The following is a 24,251-nucleotide window of genomic DNA, read 5'->3' on the forward strand; positions in this document are numbered from 1 at the left end:
TTGCTTGTATTTTGGTGGCTGGTAATGATCTTGTTTGAGCTGTATCACATAAGGTTAAAAAGGCTTAGAGGTGGACACCAAAGAGAGGCACACTCAACAAATGCCTGTAACAGGTTTCATTGGAATAATAATGAGCTCTTGATTCACAAAGTTTAGATTCTCTTGCCAAGTACTTCCAATTTATTCCAAAAGGTCTCGTAACTGCTTGGAAGGTGATGTAACCCTACTGCAATTTAAAAACTCTGAGTTTAATTAGCCCAACTTCCAGTGTACCTAGGAAGTTCTAAACGTTTAGACATTCTACATTTTTTTTCTCAAATCCTCCAGAACAAATGCACTTGAACATGAGATGGATAATGGCCCACCAAATACGCTCCTGTAACCAGGGAGGGAAAATGGCGTTAACACGTATGTGTGTAATTGGTATCCATGATCAGTTTCAGTGTGTCTGTCGAGGCTTAATCCTTTACTTGCTCTGCTGCTGGGGAAGGACTCAGTTGCATTCCCTCAAAATATGTGTTGGAATCCTAACCCTTACACCTGTAGATGTGATCCCATTTGGGAACAGGGTTGTCTCTGTTATGGTAATGAGGCCTTATGGGTGTAGGGTGTGTCCTAAACCCAATCATTTCTGAGTTATAAGGAGCAGCACAGGCACAGAGACAAGGAAGCCCAAACGGGGGACGACAGATGCCCCATGAAGATGGACAAGAAACCAAAGAGCTCCAGGGTTACAGAGCTGGCAGAGAGCGAGCCTTCCCTTACAGCCGGTGCCCTAAATTTGGACTTCTAGCCTCCTAAACTTTGAGAAAATAAATTTCTGTTTTGTAAAGGCACCCACTTGTGGTATTTCTGTGACAGCAGCCCTTGGAAACTAGGACAGCCACTAAAGGAAACACTTACGAGGTTGAGATTTGCGGAGTAAGGAGCAGGGTCCCAGGCCACCAAAACGACGTCTTTATACAACGAACTGTCGATGAAGTGGTGGTTGGGGTTGGTCAGAATCTGCAAATGTACAGAAAAGTATTTCAAAACAAGTGTTTGCTTCTTCAAAGATTATATTTTTAACACGCATTAAAAAAAAGTTAAAAAGAGGAATCGAAGCAAGCGAAAATGCTCCTCAGACTTCCTATTTTCCAGTGGGGTCTGAAGAAGGGCAGGCATAGCATGCTGAAGCACTTCGAGAATGTTCGGGGAAATGGGCTTAAATGTTCCCCAGCACTTTACCCAGCTCTAGCAGCATCCAGTCAGCTCTGTAGAGATGCAATTCTTGGGCTAATTCAGGCCCCCAACCTCTTCTTCTACGATTGCTTTGACAGGTAATTTGGAGAGAGAGGTGGGCATGGGTAAATGGGGCTTTTAAGGCACCTCCAGAGTGCCAGCCACAGGACAAACACAGAAAGAGTCAATATGCTTGAATCAGCCGCAGGGTGTGACAGTCCTCCCTCTGCGGCTGTATCTGGTTCTGGATGAGTTCTTCAATCTCATCTGCCAATCATCTTTGTTTACTACACTTTTGGAAAAAAGTAGTGTTTCTCCTCAGTTTCAAGAGGCATTTTTTTCCCCCTGCACATTTTATTGTTTCCAAAGGTAGGCTGTATCTTACAGGTGACACGTATTGTAATTTGGTGGGGTTTATCTCCCCTTCTCTCAGAAAAGCTGGTGGATCTTACCATCCACGACATCTGTGAATTAAGAAAATACGGTAATTGTTTCTTTACTTGCTGCACGACATCTGTGAATTAAGAAAATACGGTAATTGTTTCTCAGCTTGCTGCAGGCTGCCTGGCTTCGTGAACTACGCAGAAAGCTAATCTTCTGTTCTGCAAACTCCTAATAAATCACTCATCACCTCATTTCTTTTCCACAGAGTTTTGAAACTTTAGAAATTGTCGTGGTTTGTTCTGAGAATAACTTGGCTATAAATTTGGAGCACTTTCATAAAAGAACATGAAGAAAAGAGGTACTTCACTTTCAACAGTACAATCAATTTTCATTTTTTTTTTCATTTTCAAATTATGGACTTAAGTTCAAAGCTACCGTCCCAAAACCAAAAAAACCCGCTGCCGTTGAGTCAATTCTGACTCATAGTAACCCTACAGGACAGAGTAGAACTGCCTCATAGGGTTTCCAAGGAGCACCTGGGGGATTCGAACTGCTAACCTTTTGGTTAGCAGCCATAGTACTTAAGCACTAGGCCACCAGGGTGTCCAGCTACCCTGCAGGCCCTCAGATTTCACTTAGTAAATTCCTGACAGGGCATCTACTAGGTCAGAACATATCCAGTGACTAAAATGCACCTGCAAACTTTAATAGTCTGAAAAACACTACACACATCTGTGGGTTCTCAATAAACTGTGATAAAGCTGGAAAACGTTCAGAAATCTATCACATATTTTATACCAAACGGGTGTCTAAAAGGATTGCTTGTATCTTCATAAAGGCCCAGTGACTGCGGAAGCGTATGCTGCAACTCAAAATCCAGGGAATGTGCAAGGAGACCTTTCTGTTGTTTGTTCTTAAGGAGTTGGGGGCTTTTTCCAGAATTTCTCTTTGGATGCCACCAAGTAGCAGTCGTGTGTGAACAGCCTGGGCTTGGATCTCGCTTCTCCACTTTTGCTGGATGACCATGGGTAAGTACTTGATCTCTCTCGCTCGGCTTCCTCTTCATAAAATGGGAGTCATTCAGGATTACTACGTAAGTGAGGAATTGCACAGAAGGCCTAGCAGGACCCCAGCACAAAGGAATCATTTCACACCTGCTGGACACCTCACTTTTGTACCTTTGCTGGTCTTCTCACTGCAATTGTTTTTTTCTGAGTTGAACTGGCTGTTTCTCAGTTCACAGAATGCACTATCTTAAGTCTATGACTATTGAATATATATAATGTATATCTACTCCAATTTTTCCTTTGGGTCTCATTTTTTTCGTTCACGTCACGCTTAAATCCCTATTTCTCTGCACCCCCCCACGCCCTTTAATTCTTTGTAATTATAAGACCCCTAGATAGAACCAGGAGCCCTGTCGGCACCGTGGTTAAGAGCTCAGGCTGCTAACCAAAAGGTTGGCAGTTCGAATCCGCCAGCTGCTCCTTGGAAACCCTATGGGGCAGTTCTACTCTCTTCTACATGGTCGCTATGAGGTGGAATCAACTCGATGGCAATGGGTTTGATTTTTTGGTTTAGTTTAGAAATAACCAAATGTCATGGTTATGGATGACCAGTTAATTTCTCTTCACTCATCCAGTTAAACTATTTACATACAAAATGTATGTCTTAGTTATCTAGTGCTGCTATAACAGAAATACCACAAGTGGATGGCTTTAACAAAGAGAAATTTATTTTCTCACAGTCTGGTAGGCTAGAAGTCCAAACTCAGGGCGTCAGCTCCAGGGAAAGGCTTTCTCTCTCTGTCGGTTCTAGAGAAAGGTCCTTCTCATCAATCTTCCCCTGGACTATGAGCTTCTCTGCGCAGTAACCCCTGGTCTAAACTACACACTTAGCTTCCGGTGCTTCTTTCTTGTTGGTATGAGGTCCTCCCTCTCTGCTGGCTTTGTTTTCATCTCTTCAGAGATAAAAGTGGTGCAGGCCACACCCCAAGGAAACTCCCTTTACATTGGATCAGGGAGGTGACCTGACTAAGGGTGGTGTTTCAGTCCCACCCTAATCCTCTCAACATAAAATTACAATTGCAAAATGGAGGACAGCCACACAGTACTGGGAATCGTGGCCTAACAAGCTGATACATTTTGTGGGGGACATAATTCAATCCATGACAATGTACATCTGCCAAAACACCACACCCATCTTACCTGGGAATTAATGATGCGCATGGTGGTTTTATTTCCAACATCTTTCTCATAACCACGCGTGGGAGCTGAGTTAAATCTCAGAACTGCGTCATGAGAATCTAAGGGCACACAAGTGACAAGCTTACTTTTTTTCCCTGTAGAATCACATAATCTAGGAAAAAATGTTAAAGTAAATCTTTCAATGCCTGAAGCTAATTAGACAGCAGCAATAAAGTTAAGATATCCACACATATTTTTCAGATACTTTATTATTTAGAACAAGATCCCGGGTGGATAGTTTGTATATAGTTCCCAGCATGGAACTATATACAAATCCATGCAATTATAAGCAATCTTATATCATTTAAGTTCTGCTTAGATGTTTGTTATACTTCCACATTCTTTACATGTGACGTGCTTTATGCAGCCATTCTTCCAAAGACTCCAAAATGTTGGAGGATGGAATCTGGGGGACCATGTAAAGAGGCCAGAAAACAGGGGCAGCTACTTTGAGGATTCTTGTTGCTTCTAGACCACAGGAGCTGGTCACGAGAAATACGAATCGTGTCTACTGCTCCTGCCTTCACAAAGGTCAAGTGGCTCCCTCACAGAGAAGACCCACAGCCTTGAATTTCACCTTACTGCTATTTGGTGCAAGAACCCTGGTGGCACAGTGGTTAAGAGCTTGGCTGCTAGCCAAAAGGTTGGCAGTTCAAATCCACCAGCCTCGGAAACCCTATGGGGCAGTTCTACTCTGTCCTATAGGGTCACTGAGTCGGAACCAACCCAATGGCACCCAACAACAACAAAGACTATTTGGTGCTAATTTGTACTGAAAAACAACCCTGATTTCTGTGCAGCCTTACAGGGTGGTGATGATGCCAGTAAGACATGAGCGAGAGCAATATTAAAGCACGCTGTATTCCTAGGAGAAGGAGCCCTGTTGGCACAGTGGTTAAGTGCTTAAGTACTTGGCTGCTAAACAAAAGGCTGGCAGTTTGAACCCACCAGCCGATCCAAGGGAGAAAGATGTGGCAGTCTGCTTCCGTAAAGATTTCCAGCCTTGGAAACCCTATGGGGCAGTTCTACTCTGTCCTACAGGGTCACTATGGGTTGAAAAGGACTCAACGGCAGTGAGTTTGGTTTGGGTGGGTATTCCCAAGGAAGGCCTGTTTACCATGGCAGCACTGGAGGGTGCGAGAGACCACCAATATCACTGACTACCAAGCCTCTCTATACTCCGAAGTGGTACACCTGGTTCACCAAGCTTGAACTACAACATAAATTTACACCTTGCTTCATTCTACTCGACATCAAGACTTCCCCATAGTCTCTGAATGTTGGGCTGAGAGGTCTCGGGTGAAAATCAGGCCTGAATGTCAGCTCGCATGTAACAGAGGCTGACAAGGAGACGAAGTAGAACTGCCGACCTTTTGGTCAGCAGCTGGAGCTCTTAACCACTATGTCATCAGGGTCTCCAAAGAAGAGGTAGAGGGGGAAAAAAAAACCCAACCCATTGCTGTCAAGTTGATGCCAGTTCCTAGCGGCCCTATAAAACAGAGCAGAGCTGCCCCATAGGGTATCCAAGGTTGTAATCTTTAAGGAAATGGATTGCCGCATCTTTTTCCCTGGGAGCGTCTGGTGGGTTCAAACCAGTGACCTTTCAGTTAGCAGCTGAGTGCTTAAACTGTGCTACCAGGGCTCCTTCTTGAGGAAAGTAGGCTCACCTAATTAAGGGATGGGGGCCCTATAGTGCAAATGGTCAAAGCACTCGATAGCCAAAATTAATGAACTTTTGGAACACAATGAACATATAAAGGATACCTGGCTATATCACCAAAAAAAATCTTGTAATGTTGTTTTAGAGGAAATTTGGTAGGAGTCAGCAAACTATGGCCTACTGGCCAAATCTGGCCTGCCACCTGCTTTAGTAAAGAAGGTGTTATTGCAACACAGACAGGCTCCTTCATTTACATTTTTGTCTACATGGCAGCGCTGAGTTGCTGCACACAGTCCACAAAGCCTAAAATACTTACTATCTGGCACTTTGAAGAAAATGTTTCTGGATCTCTCGATTTTAGGGGACCTAGGGTTTTTTAAGGCTTTGTATAAATGATGTCCAATAACCTAAAACTTCCATTAGAGAACGAGCTCTTTACTTCAATTTAACAACCCGTTTTGTTTTGGTAATGAACTGCCTGGTGGTTTATTTGTATTGACTCATGTTTTGCCATAAAAATTCAAGTTATATTAAAAATTCAAGCTAGGAATTAAATTATTGGAGGGAGCAGTTCTCCCTCTTTGGTCTCAGGACAACCCCCTTTACACTCTTCAAAAGTACTAACAACCCAAAGAACTTCTGCGTATGTGGATTATACTTAACTGATATTTACCACATTAGAAAGTAAAACAGAAACATTTAAATTATTTACTGATTAGTTTAACAGAACGGTGGGCTCTATTTTCTAAAACGACAACAAAACACTAGTGAGAGGAGTGTCACTAGTTTTACATGTTTGCAAATCTCTAACGTCTGGCCTCCTGACAGACATATCTGCTTCTGCATTCAATCTGTTGCAACATGCTGTTTTAGATGAATATATGAAAGCACAGACATGTCGCTGAAAAGTCCTGAATATTTTAAGAATCTTCCCAGATAACTGTGGATATTCTCCTTTGATATTTCATCAAAACTCGACAAGTGGTACTGTCTTGAAGTTCAGTCGCAACGTGGTGTCTGAAGCCACATCAATGACCATTTACGCTCTGTTATATTAAAATCCACTAGTCTATCTTGCTCTTAAAAGGTCCCCGGGTGGTGCAAACAATTAAGCCCTGGACAACTAACCCAAAGGTTGGCAGTTCGAACCCACCCAGCAACACCATGGAAGAAAGGCCTAGCGATCGGCTTCCATAAGGATTACAGCCAAAAAAACCCTGTGGAGCAGTTCTGCAGTTCTACTCTGTAGCACAAGGGGTCGCCATGAGTCAGAATCAACTTGACACCAATGGGATTCGTTTCAGGGGGTTATCTTGTTCTTAAAACAGATCTTTTATCCATGGATAATTTTGTAACATCACACACTGATCATCTGGGAATATCGGTTCAATGAGTTATATTTAGATCTTCTAAATATTAGTGCATTTATTATAAAGTACAACAAAAAAATCACATTCACTAATATCACCGTGAATCTTATCAGTTTTTAAGTATGGGAAGCTTTGAGGCTCCTGGTTGAAAGCTTGAATTTTATCATTGGCAACAAATATTATCAGGTGCCCTTCTAAAAAGTGACAGTCTCAATTCATTTTGGCGAAAATGCTTGCCAAATCCCTCAGCTGGAATAATCAAAGTATGATTGTCAGTCTTGTTTTTAAGTAAACATGATCTTTTACAAAAAACTAAAAAGTGGCTGGTTCAACTCCCCCCTCCGTAGTACCAGTCCTTCTCGCTGTGTGCTGGTACGCAGGTGTGTTTTTTGCGTATTTCCAATTTTGTCACAGTGCCTTAAAAGCATGTGTACTCAAGAGTCGATATTTAATAAAAACTAACAACTTTCACTGCTTCATCAAGTACATCCGCAAATAAAACGGGCATTTTTTTTCTTTTACTGAGGATGCTTGGCGGTGAGCTTGGTGCCATTGCTTGACTGTCACTGAGAAGGTGGCAGTCCGACCCACCGCTGCATCTGCACCATCACTTGATAAGGAAAACAACTTCTTGGTATTATTACAAAAGTAGTTTTCACCTTGTGGACCCCCGAAAAGGTCTTAGGGACCCCCCTCAAGGGCATGTGGACCACGCTATGTGAACTGCTGACCTAGGGGAGCCCTCTCACAGGCAGAGAGTAAGATGGGACTCAAAACAGGTGATTGCCAGGTAGTCGGAGGCAATAGCGACAACACTGGGCAAGAAGTGTGATGCCATCAATCCTAAACCACATTACCCTTGTCCTCAAGTTGATGCTAACTGATGGCAACCCCACAAAACCATGCTGCCACCTTAGTCACAGCTTCTGGCTCAAGGTAATAGGAACGAGCCAAGGGTCCCAAGCAGTGGGTGCATTTCAAATGAATTAAACAGTAATTCCAAATTCATAACAGCCCTGAAAATTGCCCAGCATTTAAATCTATAAGCACTCGGCCGCTAATGGAAAGGTTGGCCCCCCACCCAGTAGTGCCTCAGAAGAAAGGGCTGGCGATTTGCTTCTGAAAGGTCACAGCCATGAAAACCCTATGGAGCACAGTTTTACTCTGAAACACATGGGGCCGCCATGAGTCAGAAGGGACTCGACAACAATGCATGTTTGTTTGACGCTGAGCTCAGTTTTAAGCCTTCCGACAACTTCACAAGGCACAGGGTGTAGGAATGCAGTTTAGCTAAACTCCTCTGGAAGTGGTATTAGTATGAAGAGTTAAAACGCCAAACTCCTGTAGGAGGAACAAAGGTAAAGAGAAAAAGCTGTTCTGGAGGGGACTTGTGTTGTATGCAGTTAGAGCTGTCAGCGAGGAGAATCGGCTCAAGATGGGGAAGGAGAGGGAGTCCGTGTGGGAGGAAGAGCTAAAAGAGTGTATCTATCACGTAGGCATGTTTTGTAAATGTATCCCTGGCTGCGAATCTCCTTGATAACGTGCCTTACAAATCTTGAGCTGTCCACTCATATTTAGAAAATAAAGAACATTCAGACAGCAAGCACAAGGAGGAATAAAGCGTCATTTCTGGAGAAGGCATTTCCAGGCTAGAGCCATTATGTGTTGACCTTGAGGGCAGAGCTGGGGCTAAGCGTGTCCACTGAAGGAAGACACAAACCCTCCAAGGAGCTGCCAGCCAGGAGGCACACTGGCAGCGCTAAGCCACTGCCCTGCCTGTGGACTGCTCCAGCTCACACCCTCCTCCTGGATGCACAGAACCAAAACTGAAGTGGCACAAGAGAGAAAGCTTCAATGTCCTTAGCGAAAGACCTGCACAGGATTTAGACAAAGCAATGATTCCTCTCTCTCCCACTCCTGGTCTCTGGCTCGGGTCTGTCTTACTTCTCACAGGGGGTCCAGCAGCAACCTCCTCACTGACTCCCCTCACACCCTCAAGTCCAGACTCTGGAGTGATCTCTCTACGATGAAAATCTGACCAGTCACTCCCCTGCTTAAAAGACTTTAGTGTCTCGGCATTACGTGCACTGTGGTTAGAACCAGAGTTCCCAAGATCCAGGACCAGAGTTTGAACCCAGGCTCAGCCCACTGTAACTCTAAACCAAACCAAAAAAACCCACTGCCATCGAGTCAATTCTGACTCATAGCGACCCTATAGGACAGAGCAGTACTGCTCCATAGAGTTTCCAAGGAGTGCCTCGTAGATTTGAACTGCCAACCTTTTGATTAGCAGCCATAGCTCTTAACCACTACACCACCAGGGTTTCCACTGTAACTCTAGGTGCCTCTATTTCCTCGTCAATATAATGGGAATAATCATATTTACCACTGTAATGGGAATAATCATATTTATCACTTAGGGTTGCAAGGCTTACAATAGTTAACACATATGAATTATTTGGAACAGTACCCTGGCTGCAGAAAACATAAACAGTACCTAGCAAATGGTTAATAAGCTCAGCTGCTAATCAAAAACTGGAGGTGCCTCAACCCCAGAGGTGCCTGGGAAGAAAGGCCTGGCAATCTACTTCTGAAAAACCAACCAGTGAAAAGCACAGTTCTACTGTGACACACATGGGGTCACCATGAGTCAGAACTGACTCCACAGCTACCGGTTATTGTTACAATTATTAAATTAAGTCTAATTTTTTTTTTTTTTAATTTCTGTAGAATGGCGTGCGAGACCACCACGAGCTGACCGGCCTCTCTCTGCTCTCCGCACCAGGCATCCTTGCGCTTTCTGCAGCTCTTATCACCCACCCACCACGCCGTTTCTTACCACCTGTTTATGCTGGGTCTTCAGCCTGGATTCCACTCTCTTTCCCCGGTCTCTTCCTACCTTCCTCTCTCTGCCCAGCCTTCAGCTTTCAGGGTGGGCTTTGTCATTTTCTACCATGTCTGTCTGTAAACATCCCCATCACTGCCCTAACCACACGACATGGAATTGTGTGTTTGACAGTCCATCCTCCCCCCTGGACTGTGGGCTGTCTGAAGTGTGGATCAGTGCCTTATTCTTCTCTGTGTCACCAGTGGCCCACACAGTGTCTGGAAGAGTTGGTGATAATGTTTGTTGAATGACTATATAATCTACTTTGTCTTTTTTTTCTTTTTCTTTTGTTTTAAGGTAACTGGACATTTCAAATCCTAAACTTTCAGATGGAAACCAATGTCTCAGAGAAGAAACTAGTCTACAGAGCTGACAGTCTACACAAGCCACGGCCTCATCTACCCTCAGACCAGAAGAACTAGATGGTGCCAGTCTACCACTACCGACCATGATGGAACCTAACAGAATGGGAGAAGAATGCAGAACATAACCCAAATTTTTCAAATTCTTAAAAAGTCCAGACTTACTGGACCAGTTGAGACTAGAGGATGCCCTGAGATTATTGCCCCGGGATACTCTTTAAACCTTGAACTGAAACTATCCTGAGGCCACCTTTTAGCGAAATAACGGATCGGCACACAAAATAATGGATGTTATCCATGAGTAAGGTGCTCCATGAAAAGACCATCTATATGAGACCAAAAGGTCAACAATTAAAACAAAGCTGAGACAATAAGGGGATAGGGAAACTAGAGTATTAGAAATGGAATAACCAGATTGCAATTAAGAGAATGTTGACACATTATGAAAAATGTAACTAATGTCACTGAACAGTTTGTGTAGAAATTGTCAAATGGGAGCCTAATTGGCTGTGTAAACTTTCACTGAAAACAAAGTAAAATATTATTTTAAAAAAATCCCAAGTTCTCTAACAGCAAATACTATATGCCCTCATATACACACCTTTCTCCTACCTCCCATTTCCCAACCTTTCTCCTACCTCGCATTTCCCATACACTTCCCAGAATTTAAGTTTCATTTAAGTGAAGTACACAGACTCTTATTTTCCATTTCAAGGCTATTACTGTTAGCTAAGAGCAGACATTTTCCTTCTCGGTAGCGTGTTTGCACAGGACTGCTAGTAGACACTCTGATGACCTAATTATTATTGTTCATCTGTATGGGTGAAAAACATTATCTCGTGATTCTAGAAAAGAACTTTCCATGTTTCCAAAATAACTCAATTTGCTTTTCAATAACATATTCAAAGTGGAGGTGTTTACAACTGCTACACTCTTCTCAAAAACAATTACAAGGTCTGACTCAGTCTAACAGCAGAGGAGGTGAGGGGATTGTATCACCAATGGAGGAAAAGCAGAAGAGGGAGCTAGAGGGCAGCCGACAATCACGCCTGAGTAACTGGTCTCTCTTTCAGAGTCCGGGGAGTCACTGAGTACTCAGGGATGTTCAGCCTGGAGGAGGCCTCCAGGCAGAGCTGAGGTGGTGCGAATAAGCACAAAGCCTTCTGGTATTTTCTAGCTCTGTCCCCAATTTTAAGATCAAGATCTTTGGTGGAGTCTTTTGGTCCTTACTTAGCCAATTTCACACGTAGATATTTTGGACCAAGATGAGTTTATCTAAGATAGTACAGCATGCCCCAGAAATCCATGTTTCCAGAATTCCAAGTTTCCTGAGGAAATACGCCACATAAACTTGTTTTTAGGAAATGAGCTGTTACTAACTTGGTGAGCATGCACACATATGTGTAGAAGACGGGGGGAGGGGGGAGACTTCAGCTCTTGGCACGCACAACACTGGTGCTCAGAGACGCCAGCTTGTAAAAATGGAAGACGTGTACTGTGTTCAACAACCTGAATTACGCTACCATTAGATATTCTTAAAAGGTAGGTACCTGATTTAAAGACACCCAGACAAAACATTAAAGGGAATTTAAAAACAAAAAGACTTCTGGACATGTTCTTCAGTGACAATTCTACAATTCTCATCATGAAGCCTGAAATAAACGCATATAATGTAAATTAAATGTGGATGCTGGAAACCAACAAAGATATAATCTGAAGCTCACATTCCAGGAAACATGCAAGCCCCACTGTCACACTCTCTTCCAAATTCTGAACAGAGTAGACTTTACAAGACTCTGGCCAACGATATTCACGCATGAATAAAGAGCAAGGGAATTCTCCCTGAAATGCAAGAGCCATCCAAATATGCAACTAGAATACAGAGGTATTTAAAACAAAACCAGAAGCAAGTCACTGCCTGCTTCAAAGCAGAATACTCACATTTCTCCTCTACATTATTAATATTGGTCCTCGGCAATGAGGAAGACCCGTGGTGTTATTTCACCCCAGGGGCCTCTAAACCACTGCTATTTCTTAATAAATCGAGGGCTGCTCTGCTCTGGATTTGCTACAAGTTTATCTGAGACATGAGCTGTTATTATGAGTCCCCTGTAATGTCAGTACAGGGACACGGGAACTCCAGACCTCAAGCCCAGGTTTCTGTCATGTTTTAACTTTAAAAAAAAAGAAAAAGAAAAATTACATTCAGTCTCATTCCCAAAAAGTGTCTCAGGTGAGACCTGGGTTGTGGAGCCAGCCTACCATGGCACCACCTCCGTTCCAAGACTGCTCTGGGTACATGAGCCACCCTTCAAGGACACACAACAACTAACGGATCCACTGAAGGAGAAGCCATGAAGCAATGGTTTCTCCTTTGTAACAAGTGAGCAATGCCCACTGAATGTCAGTTCCAGGTTCATTACGACCTAATACTGCTGCTAACGAGAATCTACTATTTGTGATTGTTTTTACAACTAGACTGGAGGGTGAGGCTGTGTCTGACTCACGTGCATATTCTCAGCATCTAGTACAGAACCTGGCACCTACAGAGTAAAACTGTGCTCCACGGTGTTCTCAATGGCTGGTTTTTTGGAACCATTGCCAGGCCTTTCTTCCAAGGGGCCTCTGGGTGAACTTGAACCTCCAACCTTTCAGTTAACATTCGAGCTCATTAGCCTTTTGCACCACTCAGGACTCCAATCATGGAAAGCACCAGCCCCTCTTTGCTACCTACCCCCACGGGGTATCCAGAGTCCAAATGACCAGAACCCACCTATTTCTTTACCCAAGGAGGAGTTCAGGATTGCGCCGGCAGACATGACGACCGCACAGCTCCGGAGGCCGCGGGGGTACAGCCGGCTCAGGGGCACAGCGGGGACGTGCTTGTCCCACCCCAGCGCGGAGAAGGGCGCCTCCTTCCCGTCCAGCGTCTGCACGCGCACCCGCCTCCGCAGCTCGCACAGCAGCTCCTGCCGGCTCAGCCGGGCCTCCCGCTTGCCCGGGAAGCGCACCCCGTGCTTGTTGGTGTTGAGGTAATCTTTCATCGCCTTCTGGAGGCGCGGGTTCAGCATTTTGGAGGAGACGTTTCCTTTCCAGAGCCGGTAGAGAAAGGCCCTGGACATGGTGGAATACAGTCTGTCCCAGCCATCGGTGTCCTCGAACACGTGGCTCGTCTTCTGGTTCACGTGGCTCGTCTTCTGGTTCACGTGGCTCGTCTTCTGGTTCACGTGGCTCGTCTTCTGGTTCACGTGCATCGTCTTCTCGTTCACGTGCATCGTCTTCTCGTTCACGTGCCTCGCCTTCGTCCGCCTTCTCTGCACCTGATGGGCCGGCGAAAGGCCCTCCCTCTGGTCTCGCTCCCCGCGGGAAACCAATGGCAACATCTCCTGAGTGTGGCTGGGGGGCCCTGGCTGACCAGGAGCAAGAAAGTAGTTGTCGTTCCCCTGGTAGAAAGCACTTTGGGATTTTCTCCGAATCTGGGATGAAAAAAGCTCATCTTCGTTTTCAAACCCATCTTTCACTTGGGCCCATCTCTGCAGGTGACTGGGCCCCGAGTTCAAAGGGTCTGACAGGGCTCGGTCAGGCGGCACCTTGTTCCCGTCCAGGCCTTCAGCAAAGGAGGGCTCCTGCATGGCTCCCATGATGGCCCTCTGCCTCCCCTGCATGGGCAGCAGCCTTCTGGTCTCCAGAAAGGAGAAGGAACTCGGGGCCGGTTCAGAAGGGTTGCTGTCGGTGAAGCAGATGAAAATCACCAAAAAGAGGAGCCCCCATGCAAATATTCCAAAGAGCATGAGTTGTTTCCATTGTTTCAAGTTCGGTTTCATGGCAGGTCACCAGGCAGCACGGTTGTGTCCTGAAGCAGTGGAAGGTGAAACAAACCTGAAAAATACCCAGGAGCTGCAATTAGCAAACATGTAACAACGGCTCAGAGACATTGTTTGGGGACCATATATCTGAAGCAAGGTCTCTTTGGTGGTGGTGGGGGGGGGGGTGGGAGAGGGTACTACAAGGGACTCAGCAACCAGAAAACCAGAATCGTCTGTGGAGCTGTGGCTGGATTCAGATGTCATATCCTGCCCCTGCCCCCCACCTCTGCAAGACAAAAGTGGTCTCGCCATCTCACCCAAGAGTCTGCAGAGGCAGCAGGTGTGGATGGGCATGTTTTTGGATAAAACTTGCCCAGCTGATTCAGTTAGGTGTCTCCCTCCCCATCTGGACACCCATGTAGTCAGGGCCCAGCCCACCCATCTCTCCCGGCATCTGCGTTTACAGAGCAGCAATGGGCAAAGCAAAGCCGGGGAGGTAAGCATCATTTGCTCTCTCCTACATGCCTATCAGGCCAGCAAAGGCCCAGTGTTCGTATATGGTGTATCAGCACTGCTGTGTGCTGAGATGGGCAGCAACCACCTCTGATTCTTCATGGTCTCCTCCAAGCCCAGCAGACTGCCTGGAACACACCAGAAGCTCACACAGAGTGTCGGCTGAAGCAACACTTCAGTGGCTCTGGCTGCTGGAGGAAAGTTATGCCAGGGTGCTTGCTAACTTCAATGCCCCCACAGAATGCCCCAACGTCACCCTTACCATGAATCACAGGGACTATGAGGGAAGTGTGCTAAATTTTTAAATAAGAGGGAGATGAGGAGAGAGACTAAATGAGACTACAACAAAGAAAGGCTGACAAAGGAGGAAGAGATGAAAAGTGTGAGATGCAGTAAAAGAACAAACCTCTTCTCTGTGGAGCACTGCACCGGATGGATGTTTATTGGTGCGTAGGCAGCACAGTGCTTGGTACTAAGGAAACACAAAACATTAACAAAAAAGGCTCCTAACCTTCAAGGGTAGGCAACGCCCCAGGAAGGGAAAAACAGAAGGTATGTTTATAGAATAATAATTGAGCTGCTGGAACTCAAAGCTGACAGTAAATATCTGTTGAATAAATGTGTGTGTGTGTGTGTGTGTTGGGGGCTGGGTTGTGTGTCTGAGGCATGCGTGGGTGTGTGTTTGGGTAGTGGTGTTGGAGATGGGAGGACATTTGGGGAAAACTTAACTGGAAAGGCGTTCCCTTCCAACCGGGAAGGCCTTGACCATGTGGGTGCGTTGGCCCCAGACTGTATGAGGATCGGGGAGGGAGTGAAGTTACTTGCTGGGCTTTTGAGAGATGACTTTGCAGCAGGTAAGGCGGGGGCAGGGAGGAGTGTAGAGAGGCAAGGAGGAGGATTAGGAGCCATGGACAGAATTCAGACACTCAGGAAGCTGAGGCAGTCTAAGCAGGAGGAGGAGCTCACGGGGAAACCGTCACTCACTCATCCCAGTCCTTCCCTAGCGCAGGTTGACTACAGCGCACACCCAGAGGCACCATGTCTATGCCGTGGAATATTACTCAGCCAGGAAGAGCACTGAGTCCTGATGCACGCTCTGACCTGGGTGAACCATAACAACATGAGGCTGAGTGACGTCAGGCAGACACAGAAGGACAAACGTTGTGTGATCCCGCTTACACGAAACATGGAGAATAGGCAAATTCATAGAGACCAAAATTTATTAGCGGTGACCAGATGAGACGGAGGGGGAGAAAGGGGATAACTGATGAGGGGGCACTGAGTTTCTGTTAAGGGTGGCAAAAAAAATTGCAAACAGACAGTGGTGAGGGTTGCAGGACGTGGTGAACTTAACTAATGGAGCTTAATTGTAAAAAGCTGAAGTGGCACCTGTTTTGTGTGTCTGTATATATGTACATATACACACGTATATATCCATTTAAGAAAAAACTCCACAAAGGGATGTCACTTATAACCCAAAATTCAGATTCTATGGGATCTTACCAATAAGGGTAAATTAAAAAATTTTTTTAAATTAAAAAAAAAAAAATCTCCATCGAGTTGATTCTGACTCAGCAGCCCTACAGGACAAAGTAGAACTGCCCCATGTGGTTTCTAAGGAGTGGCTGGTGGATTCAAACTGTGCACCTTTTGGTTAACAGCTATAGCATTTAACCAGTGCGCCACCAGGGCTCCATTTTCTAAATTAGGCTTCTTAAACTATCTATATGGTGGAGGATCATTTTTTTCCCCAGAATTTTCACAGATACTTTTACATTTTGTCCTGTTTGAATGTCTTGACAATGTCCCATTGCTGTAACAGCTTCTAAATGCATCTTCTCAAATTCTGTACGTATCTCATTGGGAATTGGAACTAAACAGTCTGAGGACATGCACAGGCTGGAGACCACATTTTGAGTTGTTGTTTTTAGCTGCCATGCAGTCTGCCCTCAACTCTTTGCGAGACACTGCCCAGCCCTGCACCTTCCCCTTGATTGGTTACAGACGGCACCATTGTGATCCATCAGGTTTTCATTTGCTGATTTTCAGAAGTCTGTCACCAGGCTTTTCTTCCTAGGCCGTCTCAGCTGAAACCTGCTTAGCATCACAGCAACACACAAGCCTCCAATGATAAGACAGGTGGTAGCTGCATGTAAGATGTATTGGCTGGGGATCGAACCCAGGTCTCCCATATGCAAGACAAGAATTTTACCCCTGAGCCCCCAGTGTTCCCATACACTTTGAACAGCACCTTTTAAATGATTTGTCTAAGTCTGCCCACTCATGAGATAGTGCTTTGAGTTGCAATCTCCAACCAGAATGTCTAAAATTGATTGCAGTTATCATTTCAAACTGAAAGCAGAGAATTACCAGTAATTATGCTGCAGTAGCTAATTTAAAAGGCAGCCTTTCTGCCTCTGGCTGGAAGTCAACAGAACCTGGCTCCCTGCACTAAGGAAACCTTGGTGGGCTTACTCTTGTGGGTTACCAAAGAATGCAAAACAGAGCATTCCTTATTTGCAGGCATTTGTTTGAAAGAATTTTTTCAAAACAGAATCAAAGGGCGGGGTGTGTGCAGAGAGGGGCAGTGGGTGAAACGAGGACAAGGAAGCCTTGATCTGGTGGGCAGAACTAGACCCCGACTGGCCTCGGAGCTCAGAGCCCAGGGCCAGATCCCACCATGCCAGATGAACTAACATTCCTTTACAGCAGTGAAGTCAAGAAGCCACAGGCACTCAAGCTGAGAAGGTGAACCTGGCTTCATTTCAAGCCCTACTAAATTTCACGGCAGGATTCGGAATACCAGACATAAAGACCTCGTCATACAAAAACACCTAGTTCCACACTGAAGAAGACAGGAAGACTTTTTTTTCACGGAGAGTTGATAGACATCAAAGGGAGGAGGAATAATGAGAGAAGCTCTGGGGACACAAAGAAAGGGAAGGAAAAGCCTGGCAGGATAGAGGTGGCTGCCTGGGGCCAGGACCCCAGTGACAGATTTTGTTCTCTCTGCCTGGTGTGCTGGGAGGTAGAAAGAGGTGGTATTTGTGAAGCCCTCTGAGCACCGCGGAAGGAACACGTATCACAATGCAAAGAATTATGATATTTCATGAGGTGAGAATTATGTGGTTTCTCACACACGGTAATAATAGAAAGAAGTGGGATCGCTGCCTCAGCTCATGATGAGGCTTCAACTTTTCAATAATCCAAAAGCCCTCACTGCAAACCTTCTGTTGCCAATTAAGGGAGCAGTCTCCCAAATGAGGACATCTCACGGCAATGGCAGATCCTCTGCTAGCTAAACGCTACAGAATTTACTGTAAATATCCTGGGTCTCGGTCATCAGCCTATTTCTAAAAATGTAGGTTAGAGAGAGGTAGAGACATCAGAAACAGGCATGGATCATCCTTTTTCTTGAAAGGACCATATCGCCTAATAGAAAGAAATGTTTGGCTAAGCAATAGAGAAAACCTATTTTTCCCCTAATGTTGTACATGTGAGATATTTGAGTGATATAGCTTAAACGAAGTAGTCTGTAATACTCACTGCTATATCCCGTCATTAGCTGCTGGGATATAAATGACAACAGGGAGATATAAGGGCCTCACCAGGCAGATCATCTGTCCCCAGGTACCAATGACAAAGTGTCCCCTAATCATACATTCAAGGAGCCCTGGTGGCATAGTGATTATTAAGCACTTGGCTGCTAACAGAAAGGTTGGTGGTTCGAACCCACCAGCTGCTGGGCAGGAGAAAGATGTGGCAGTCTCCTTCCGTAAAAGATTTACAGCTTTGGGGCAGTTCTAGTCTGTCCTTCGGGGTCACTATCAGTTGGAATCAAATTGACTGGATGGCAGTGGGTTTCGGTGAGTGGAATCATACGTTCACGTGTTCACGTTCACATGTGCTTTGTGGAGCAGGGTTTAAGTGACTGGAGCCGTTGAGTTCTTGCTGGTTTCCCCCTGGGAACAGCGCTGTGAGATCATATGCAGTCAATGCGCTGTGGCTTTCTCTTCTTTTCCACAGCAATTCTGACATTGTTACCTAGCAGTGCTAAGCCTTACATTCCTGAGTGGATGGTCTCCACCGGTTTACACGACTTCTTCCATTCCCACCTTTCTTCCACCTTTTCTGTTTCTCTCCTAGCTAAGCCTTTATCTAGGAGGACACCTACAGTAACACACAGGTTCCAACTGCACTCAAAATCAAAAGCACCCCATTGCTACAAAGTATTTTGACTGTTCTACTCCCTCCGGAAGTTCAGTGCCCATATCTTAGATACTAATTCCTAAACAAAGAAATGAGTCACATTGTCCTGGCAGATTTTCAAAACAGTACAAAAGTGTGTTTCAATTTGCCAAATTGTTCTGAAAGAAATCATATTTTCCAGAAGGGCCAATTTATTACAAGTTGTCAGATGAAATTATGAAATGCAAACACCAGCACAGATGAACACGACAATGCAGCCCTGGGACTAACGCAGCTAGTTTCTTATTTTCTTCAAGTTTCAAGTTAATTCTGGGATTTGCTTTTTTAATGATGTCCCTCTTATTATACCCTGTGGTTAACAAACTTGACTGTCAGTTTTCTTGAATAGAGAGTATTTCTTAAAAAACATATTTGATTGATATCTCTGCCCCAGTTGCCATCTGCCCAGGTTTTCTGTGGATTTGAAAAACACTCACCTCCTGTCAGGGATTGAATTATGTGCCCGCCCCCCGCCAGCCAAAAAATGTATCAACTTGGTTAGGCCATGATTCCCAGTATTCTGTGGTTGTCCTCCATTTTGTGATTGTAATTTTATGTTAAGAGGATTAGGGTGGGATTGTAACACCACCCTTACTCAAGTCACCTCCCTGATCCAATGTAAAGGGAGTTTCCCTGGGGTGTGGCCTGCACCACCTTTTATGTCTTAAGAGATGAAAGGGAAGCATGCAGAGAGCTGGGGACCTCACACCACCAAGAAAGCAGCACCAGGAGCTGAGCGTCTTTGGACCTGAGGTTCCTGTGCTGAGATGCTCCCAGACCAGGGGAAGACTGATGCATCACGAGGACCTTCCTCAAGAGCCGACAGAGAGAGAAAGCCTCCCCCTGGAGCTGATGCCCTGAATTTGGACTTCTAGCCTACGGGACTGTGAGAAAAAAAACTTCTCTTTGTTAAAGCCATCCACTTGTGGTGTTTCTGTTATAGAAGCACTAGATGACTAAGACACCTCCTTTTTGTGTGTGTGTAGAAGAGTTGTCTGAACTGATCTGAAGTCTACGCATTTATTTTAATGCTGAAATAATAAAGATTTAGTATGTGGGCTATGTCTTAACAGCCTGCAGAAGTCATTTTCTTTCAAGAATCATTTTTCTAAAATTAACTCTTGTCATTTATCCAAGAAAAATCTCACTTGGCAGGAAAGAGGAAGGGTCCCTCCCCCATTAGGAATTCTTATCTCTCTTCACAACCTCATCTTCTCCTTTTATAAATGACCCCTTTTCTTCTTTTCTTTTATAAATGTAGTAAAGCCTCCAGACTGTCAAATGCAGACTGCTAAGGGACTACTCCCAAATTCATTCTCTCTCTAGTCCCAGCCCATTCTTAAGCTAATTTCCAGGAGAGCATAAAGTAAAAAGGTCAGCTAGGTCAAGCTGTGAGCTGTGTCAGCTTTGTTGGGCTGGCTTTGTGGTGGAAGCAAAGGCAGCCCCTCTTTCTAACGGGGAATGAATGGTCTTGACTGAGGGCAGGATTGTCAATTCATCCTGGGAAGGGCAGTCCCACCACAGGGGACCAGCTCAGCAACTCCTGCCTCGGTCAAGGTCTCCTCCTTGGGGCCTCTAAGATCGTTGATTCCGGAATGGATGTGGCAATCCTGTATGTTAGGACCAAAACTACCAAACCATGCTGGCTGACTAGACTCTGGCTGATGGTGACCCCGTGTGTGTCAGAAAACTGCGCTCCACAGGGTTTTCTATGAGCTGATTCTTTGGAAGTCGATCACCCAGGCTTTTTTCTGAGGTGCCCTCTGGGTAGACTCAACCTCCAATCTTTGGTTAGCAGCCGAGCCTTTAACCATTTGTGCTATGTGTGTTAGCAAGAACCTTGCTAAGGCTGGCAAACTCAAATGATCTTGCTTGGCAAAGGCATAAGATTAAAAGTTTTTAAATTAATATTAAAATATGGCCTGTCTGAAAACTGTACGAGAAAGACTGCATTACTTGAAGGCAGAGACCACATCTTATTCAGTCTTGTACTGCCAGCAGACAAAGGGGGTTGGTATGTAGAGAGTACTCAATAAATATTTCTGAAATAAACGAAATGAGTGTCTGGAATTAATAAAAGACCTGGGAGAATCTGCAGTGGGGGCTCTCGGTTGGTTTAGGAAGGAGAGTTTTCCAGGCCTACAGGAGTGCTGGGTGGCTCCCAGAACACACCTGTTGCTGTGAAGTCAATCCCTACTCATGGCCACCTCCTGTGTTACAGAGTAGAACTGCTCCACAGGATTTTCTTGGCTATAACTTTTACAGAAGAAGGTTGCCAGGCCTTTCTTCCACGGTGCCACTGTGTGGCTTCTAGCAATGTAATTCATTTGTTGTATAGTTAATATAATTAACAGTAGTGATAGCTGTAGTCATGGTGCTAACAGAGCGGACCCAGCAGCAATGGTAACTGACGCTGCCATTTATCAAACGCCTACCATGTGCCAGGCACTGTACCCCATGCCTGCCATATATTGTCACGTTTTAATTCCTCATCTCTGTTTAATCTTAACAATAAACTCCTTAGAAAATGTTATTGCTCTCCTTTTGCATATAAAGAAACCAAAGCTCCCAGAGATTAAAACCAGTTGCCAAAGGCGACCCCATGTGTGTTGAGTAAAACTGTGCTCCATGGGGTTTTCAATGGCTGATTTTTTATTTTGGAAGTAGATCGCCAGGCCTTTCTTCCCAGGCACCTCCGGGTGGACTCAAACTGGCAACCTTTGGGTTTGCGGCCTAGCACGTCAACCATTTTCACCACCCAGGGAATCCTTCTGAGAGGTTAAAAAAAAAAAAATTCTGAGAGGTTACCTTCTGGTAAATCGTCCCAAAGCCCCTGCCTTTTTCACTCTATCATGAAGCCAGAAAAAGTTCCTGAGTGGTCTCAAGTACCATATTTCTAATATTAAGGAGACTTTTTTTTTAGTTCTGCCACCAAGTATTATGCTCAATTTCCAGTCAGTTCCCTAAGTTAGCTAGATCAGGTGACCCCCTATGATCCCTGGTTTTGTTCGCTGTAGTAACTGATCACCCTAGTTAGGCTCAGAAACCACAACTCTACATGCTCAGCATTCCCTGGGAGACAGCTCAGCTCCGGGACACCAACCGAGTGAATGTTGCTTAGTCGGCCTGGGATGCCAGTGACTAATAGTTCCAGAGAGGCTAAAGATGTTCACCATCCTAAAGGCAGTCCATGCCCTCAAGGAGCTTGCTGCCCAGTGAAGAAGACAGAACAATTCAGACTGCTTCGTTCTCAGTCACAGGACCGGTGCATGTGCAGGAGTTTAGGAGCCATACGGATTAAAGAGACCCGGAACAAGTCCCTGGGTGGTGCAAACGGTGAAGCTGCTCAGTTGCTAACCAAGAGGTTGGAGGCTCGAATCTACCCAGAGGTGCCTCAGAAGAAAGGCCTGCTGATCTCCTTCCCCCAAATCAGCCACTGAAAACCCCATGGAGCACAATTCTACTCTGACACACACGGGGTTGCCATGAGTCAGAGTCAATTCCACTGCAACTGGTTTGGGTTTGGAATGCTTCACAGCGGAGGGGGGACTAGAGTTGAACACTGAAGGATGCGTTGATGTAAGAGAGAGCTAGTCATTTTAAGCCAGGTGGAGTGCCTGAGCCAAGCCTGGGATGAGAATATGTACGGTGGACAGAGTGGCGACCAGGCTGACCAGAGTAGCAGGCTTAGGTTGGACAAGACGATAAAATGATGGAATTATCATTCTGTGTCAAATAACACCAGCAGTACAGGGATTCTGCTCAAGAGACAGGCAGATGGCAACTAGTTTAAAAGGCAGAGACTCGCATATGTGAGCCACTCTGGGTGGCTTTTAGCTTTGCAGAACTTTCACAACGAGGTGGCAGGTGCTTTTGGGGCAGGGGGAGGTGGACATCATTCCAGGCATCTGGTTGTGCAGAGACAATATAAGCTGCCTACCAGCCAGGGTCTGCTGGTTTCCTAAAGAAGCATTCATCCGCTTTGGACACCGTGGCCTGTTTGTTTTGCAATAACTGGTATTCAAATATTTACACTTTCTACCAATAATGTGCCAAGGCTCATCACTGGAGCTGCAAATTAGGTTCAGCACTGATGTTTTATAGTCAAGAAAATTGAAGGTTTCATACTTGCCACGGAAACCTCAAAGTCTTACGTGAATTCCTAAAATATAAGTGGGCTGCTGATTTTAAAAGTGTAGGTGGTCAACAGTTGGCCACTTCAAAGGAGACCTCCTAACCTTTTTTAGGAGAAACACACCTCCCTGTTCCTAGACTAAGAAGGACCCACAGCATCATTATGGGCTGGCACTGGCTGGGGGCAGAGGAGGGAAGAGATGGCAGGGAGGTGCTGGTACTACTTGGGTTGGAAGTCAGGGCTACCATCCCTGGTCTAGGCACCTGGTGTAAAACGAGACAGGTGATATTACCTATATAAGCAGTAAAGGCAATGAATGCTGGACAACAAAGGCGCTGTGGTCAGACTGTTCTAATCCTTACTCAAAACAAAACCCGTTGCCATCAAGTCGATTCCGACTCACAGCGACCCTGTGTACAAAAGAATGGAACATTGATCAGTCCTGCACCATCCTCACAATCATTGTTATGTTTGAGCCCATTGTTGCAGCCACTGTGTCAGTCCATCTCAACGAGGGTCTTCCTCTTTTTCACTGACCTTCTACTTTATCAAGCATGATGTCCTCCTCTAGGGACTGGTCCCTCCTGATAACATGTGCACAGTACATAAGACTAAGTCTCACCATCCTTGCTTCCAGGAAGCATTCTAGCTGTACTTCTTCCAAGACAAATTTGTTTGTTGTTCTGGCAGCCCATGGTATATTCAATATTCTTCACCAACACCATAATTCAAAGGCATCAATTCTTCTTTGGTCCTCCTTATTCATTGTCCAGCTTTCACATGCATATGAGGCAATTGAAAATACCATGGCTTGGGTCAGGCCTGAAAGGGGTATTTTTGCTTTTTAACACTTTAAAAGTGTCTTTTGCAGCAGATTTGCCCAGTACAATACATCATTTGATTTTCTGACTGCTGCTTCCAATGGCTGCTGATTGTAGATCCAAGTAAAACGAAATCCTTGACAATTTCAATCTTTTCTCCGTTTATCACGATGATGTTGCTTATTGGATGCTTATTGGCTCAAAGTATTAAGTACTAAAAAAACCTTGCTTAAATAAAGACCTCTAGCATTTCAAAGTTATAAAAAGTAAAACTGTCATGGATTGAATGCCTGATAAGTATCTTCTAATGGGTTCACTGTGTTAACCAGCTTTATTATAATTTATGCTGCAAATATTTAATAAGCCTAATGTAAGGCTGGGTACATAACACATGATGTTTTCCCTTTGGGGGACTGGCTTAGTTCTTGGGGAAACTAAGGTTTAAATTTCTGACTTCCAAACAGAGAACAAAAGGGAGGCTGTTGATTCAAACTCCAAAATGTCTCTTCAGTCTAGACAATAAGGCTTAGGAACCCTTTTCAAAAAACTTCAAAGGCCCCATATGGCACTTGTTTCTCCCATCTGAAAGGGTATTTTA

General features: G+C 45.0%; 1 protein-coding gene and 1 long non-coding RNA gene across 2 annotated transcripts in view; one reads left to right on the forward strand and one right to left on the reverse strand.

The window, feature by feature from the left end:
• ST6GAL2 (ST6 beta-galactoside alpha-2,6-sialyltransferase 2) overlaps nucleotides 1–13,981 on the reverse strand; it is a 39,776-nt gene extending 25,795 nt beyond the window's left edge. The window contains exons 1-3 of the mRNA XM_010593579.3: nucleotides 12,904–13,981; nucleotides 3,813–3,910; nucleotides 904–1,005 (exon numbers count right to left, since the gene is read on the reverse strand). Of these exons, the coding sequence (XP_010591881.1) occupies nucleotides 904–1,005; nucleotides 3,813–3,910; nucleotides 12,904–13,954 (1,251 nt within the window). The 5' untranslated portion in view covers nucleotides 13,955–13,981. The remainder of the gene's footprint in view (nucleotides 1–903; nucleotides 1,006–3,812; nucleotides 3,911–12,903) is intronic.
• LOC135227768 (uncharacterized) lies at nucleotides 168–11,551 on the forward strand. The gene is made up of 4 exons (XR_010317905.1): nucleotides 168–1,319; nucleotides 1,871–1,963; nucleotides 2,444–2,633; nucleotides 10,066–11,551. It is a non-coding gene; the product is annotated as an uncharacterized LOC135227768 (long non-coding RNA).
• Nucleotides 13,982–24,251: the final 10,270 nt, after the last annotated feature.

The sequence above is a fragment of the Loxodonta africana genome, chromosome 15, assembly GCF_030014295.1.
Source record: "Loxodonta africana isolate mLoxAfr1 chromosome 15, mLoxAfr1.hap2, whole genome shotgun sequence".
In the NCBI taxonomy this organism is placed as follows: Eukaryota; Metazoa; Chordata; class Mammalia; order Proboscidea; family Elephantidae; genus Loxodonta; species Loxodonta africana.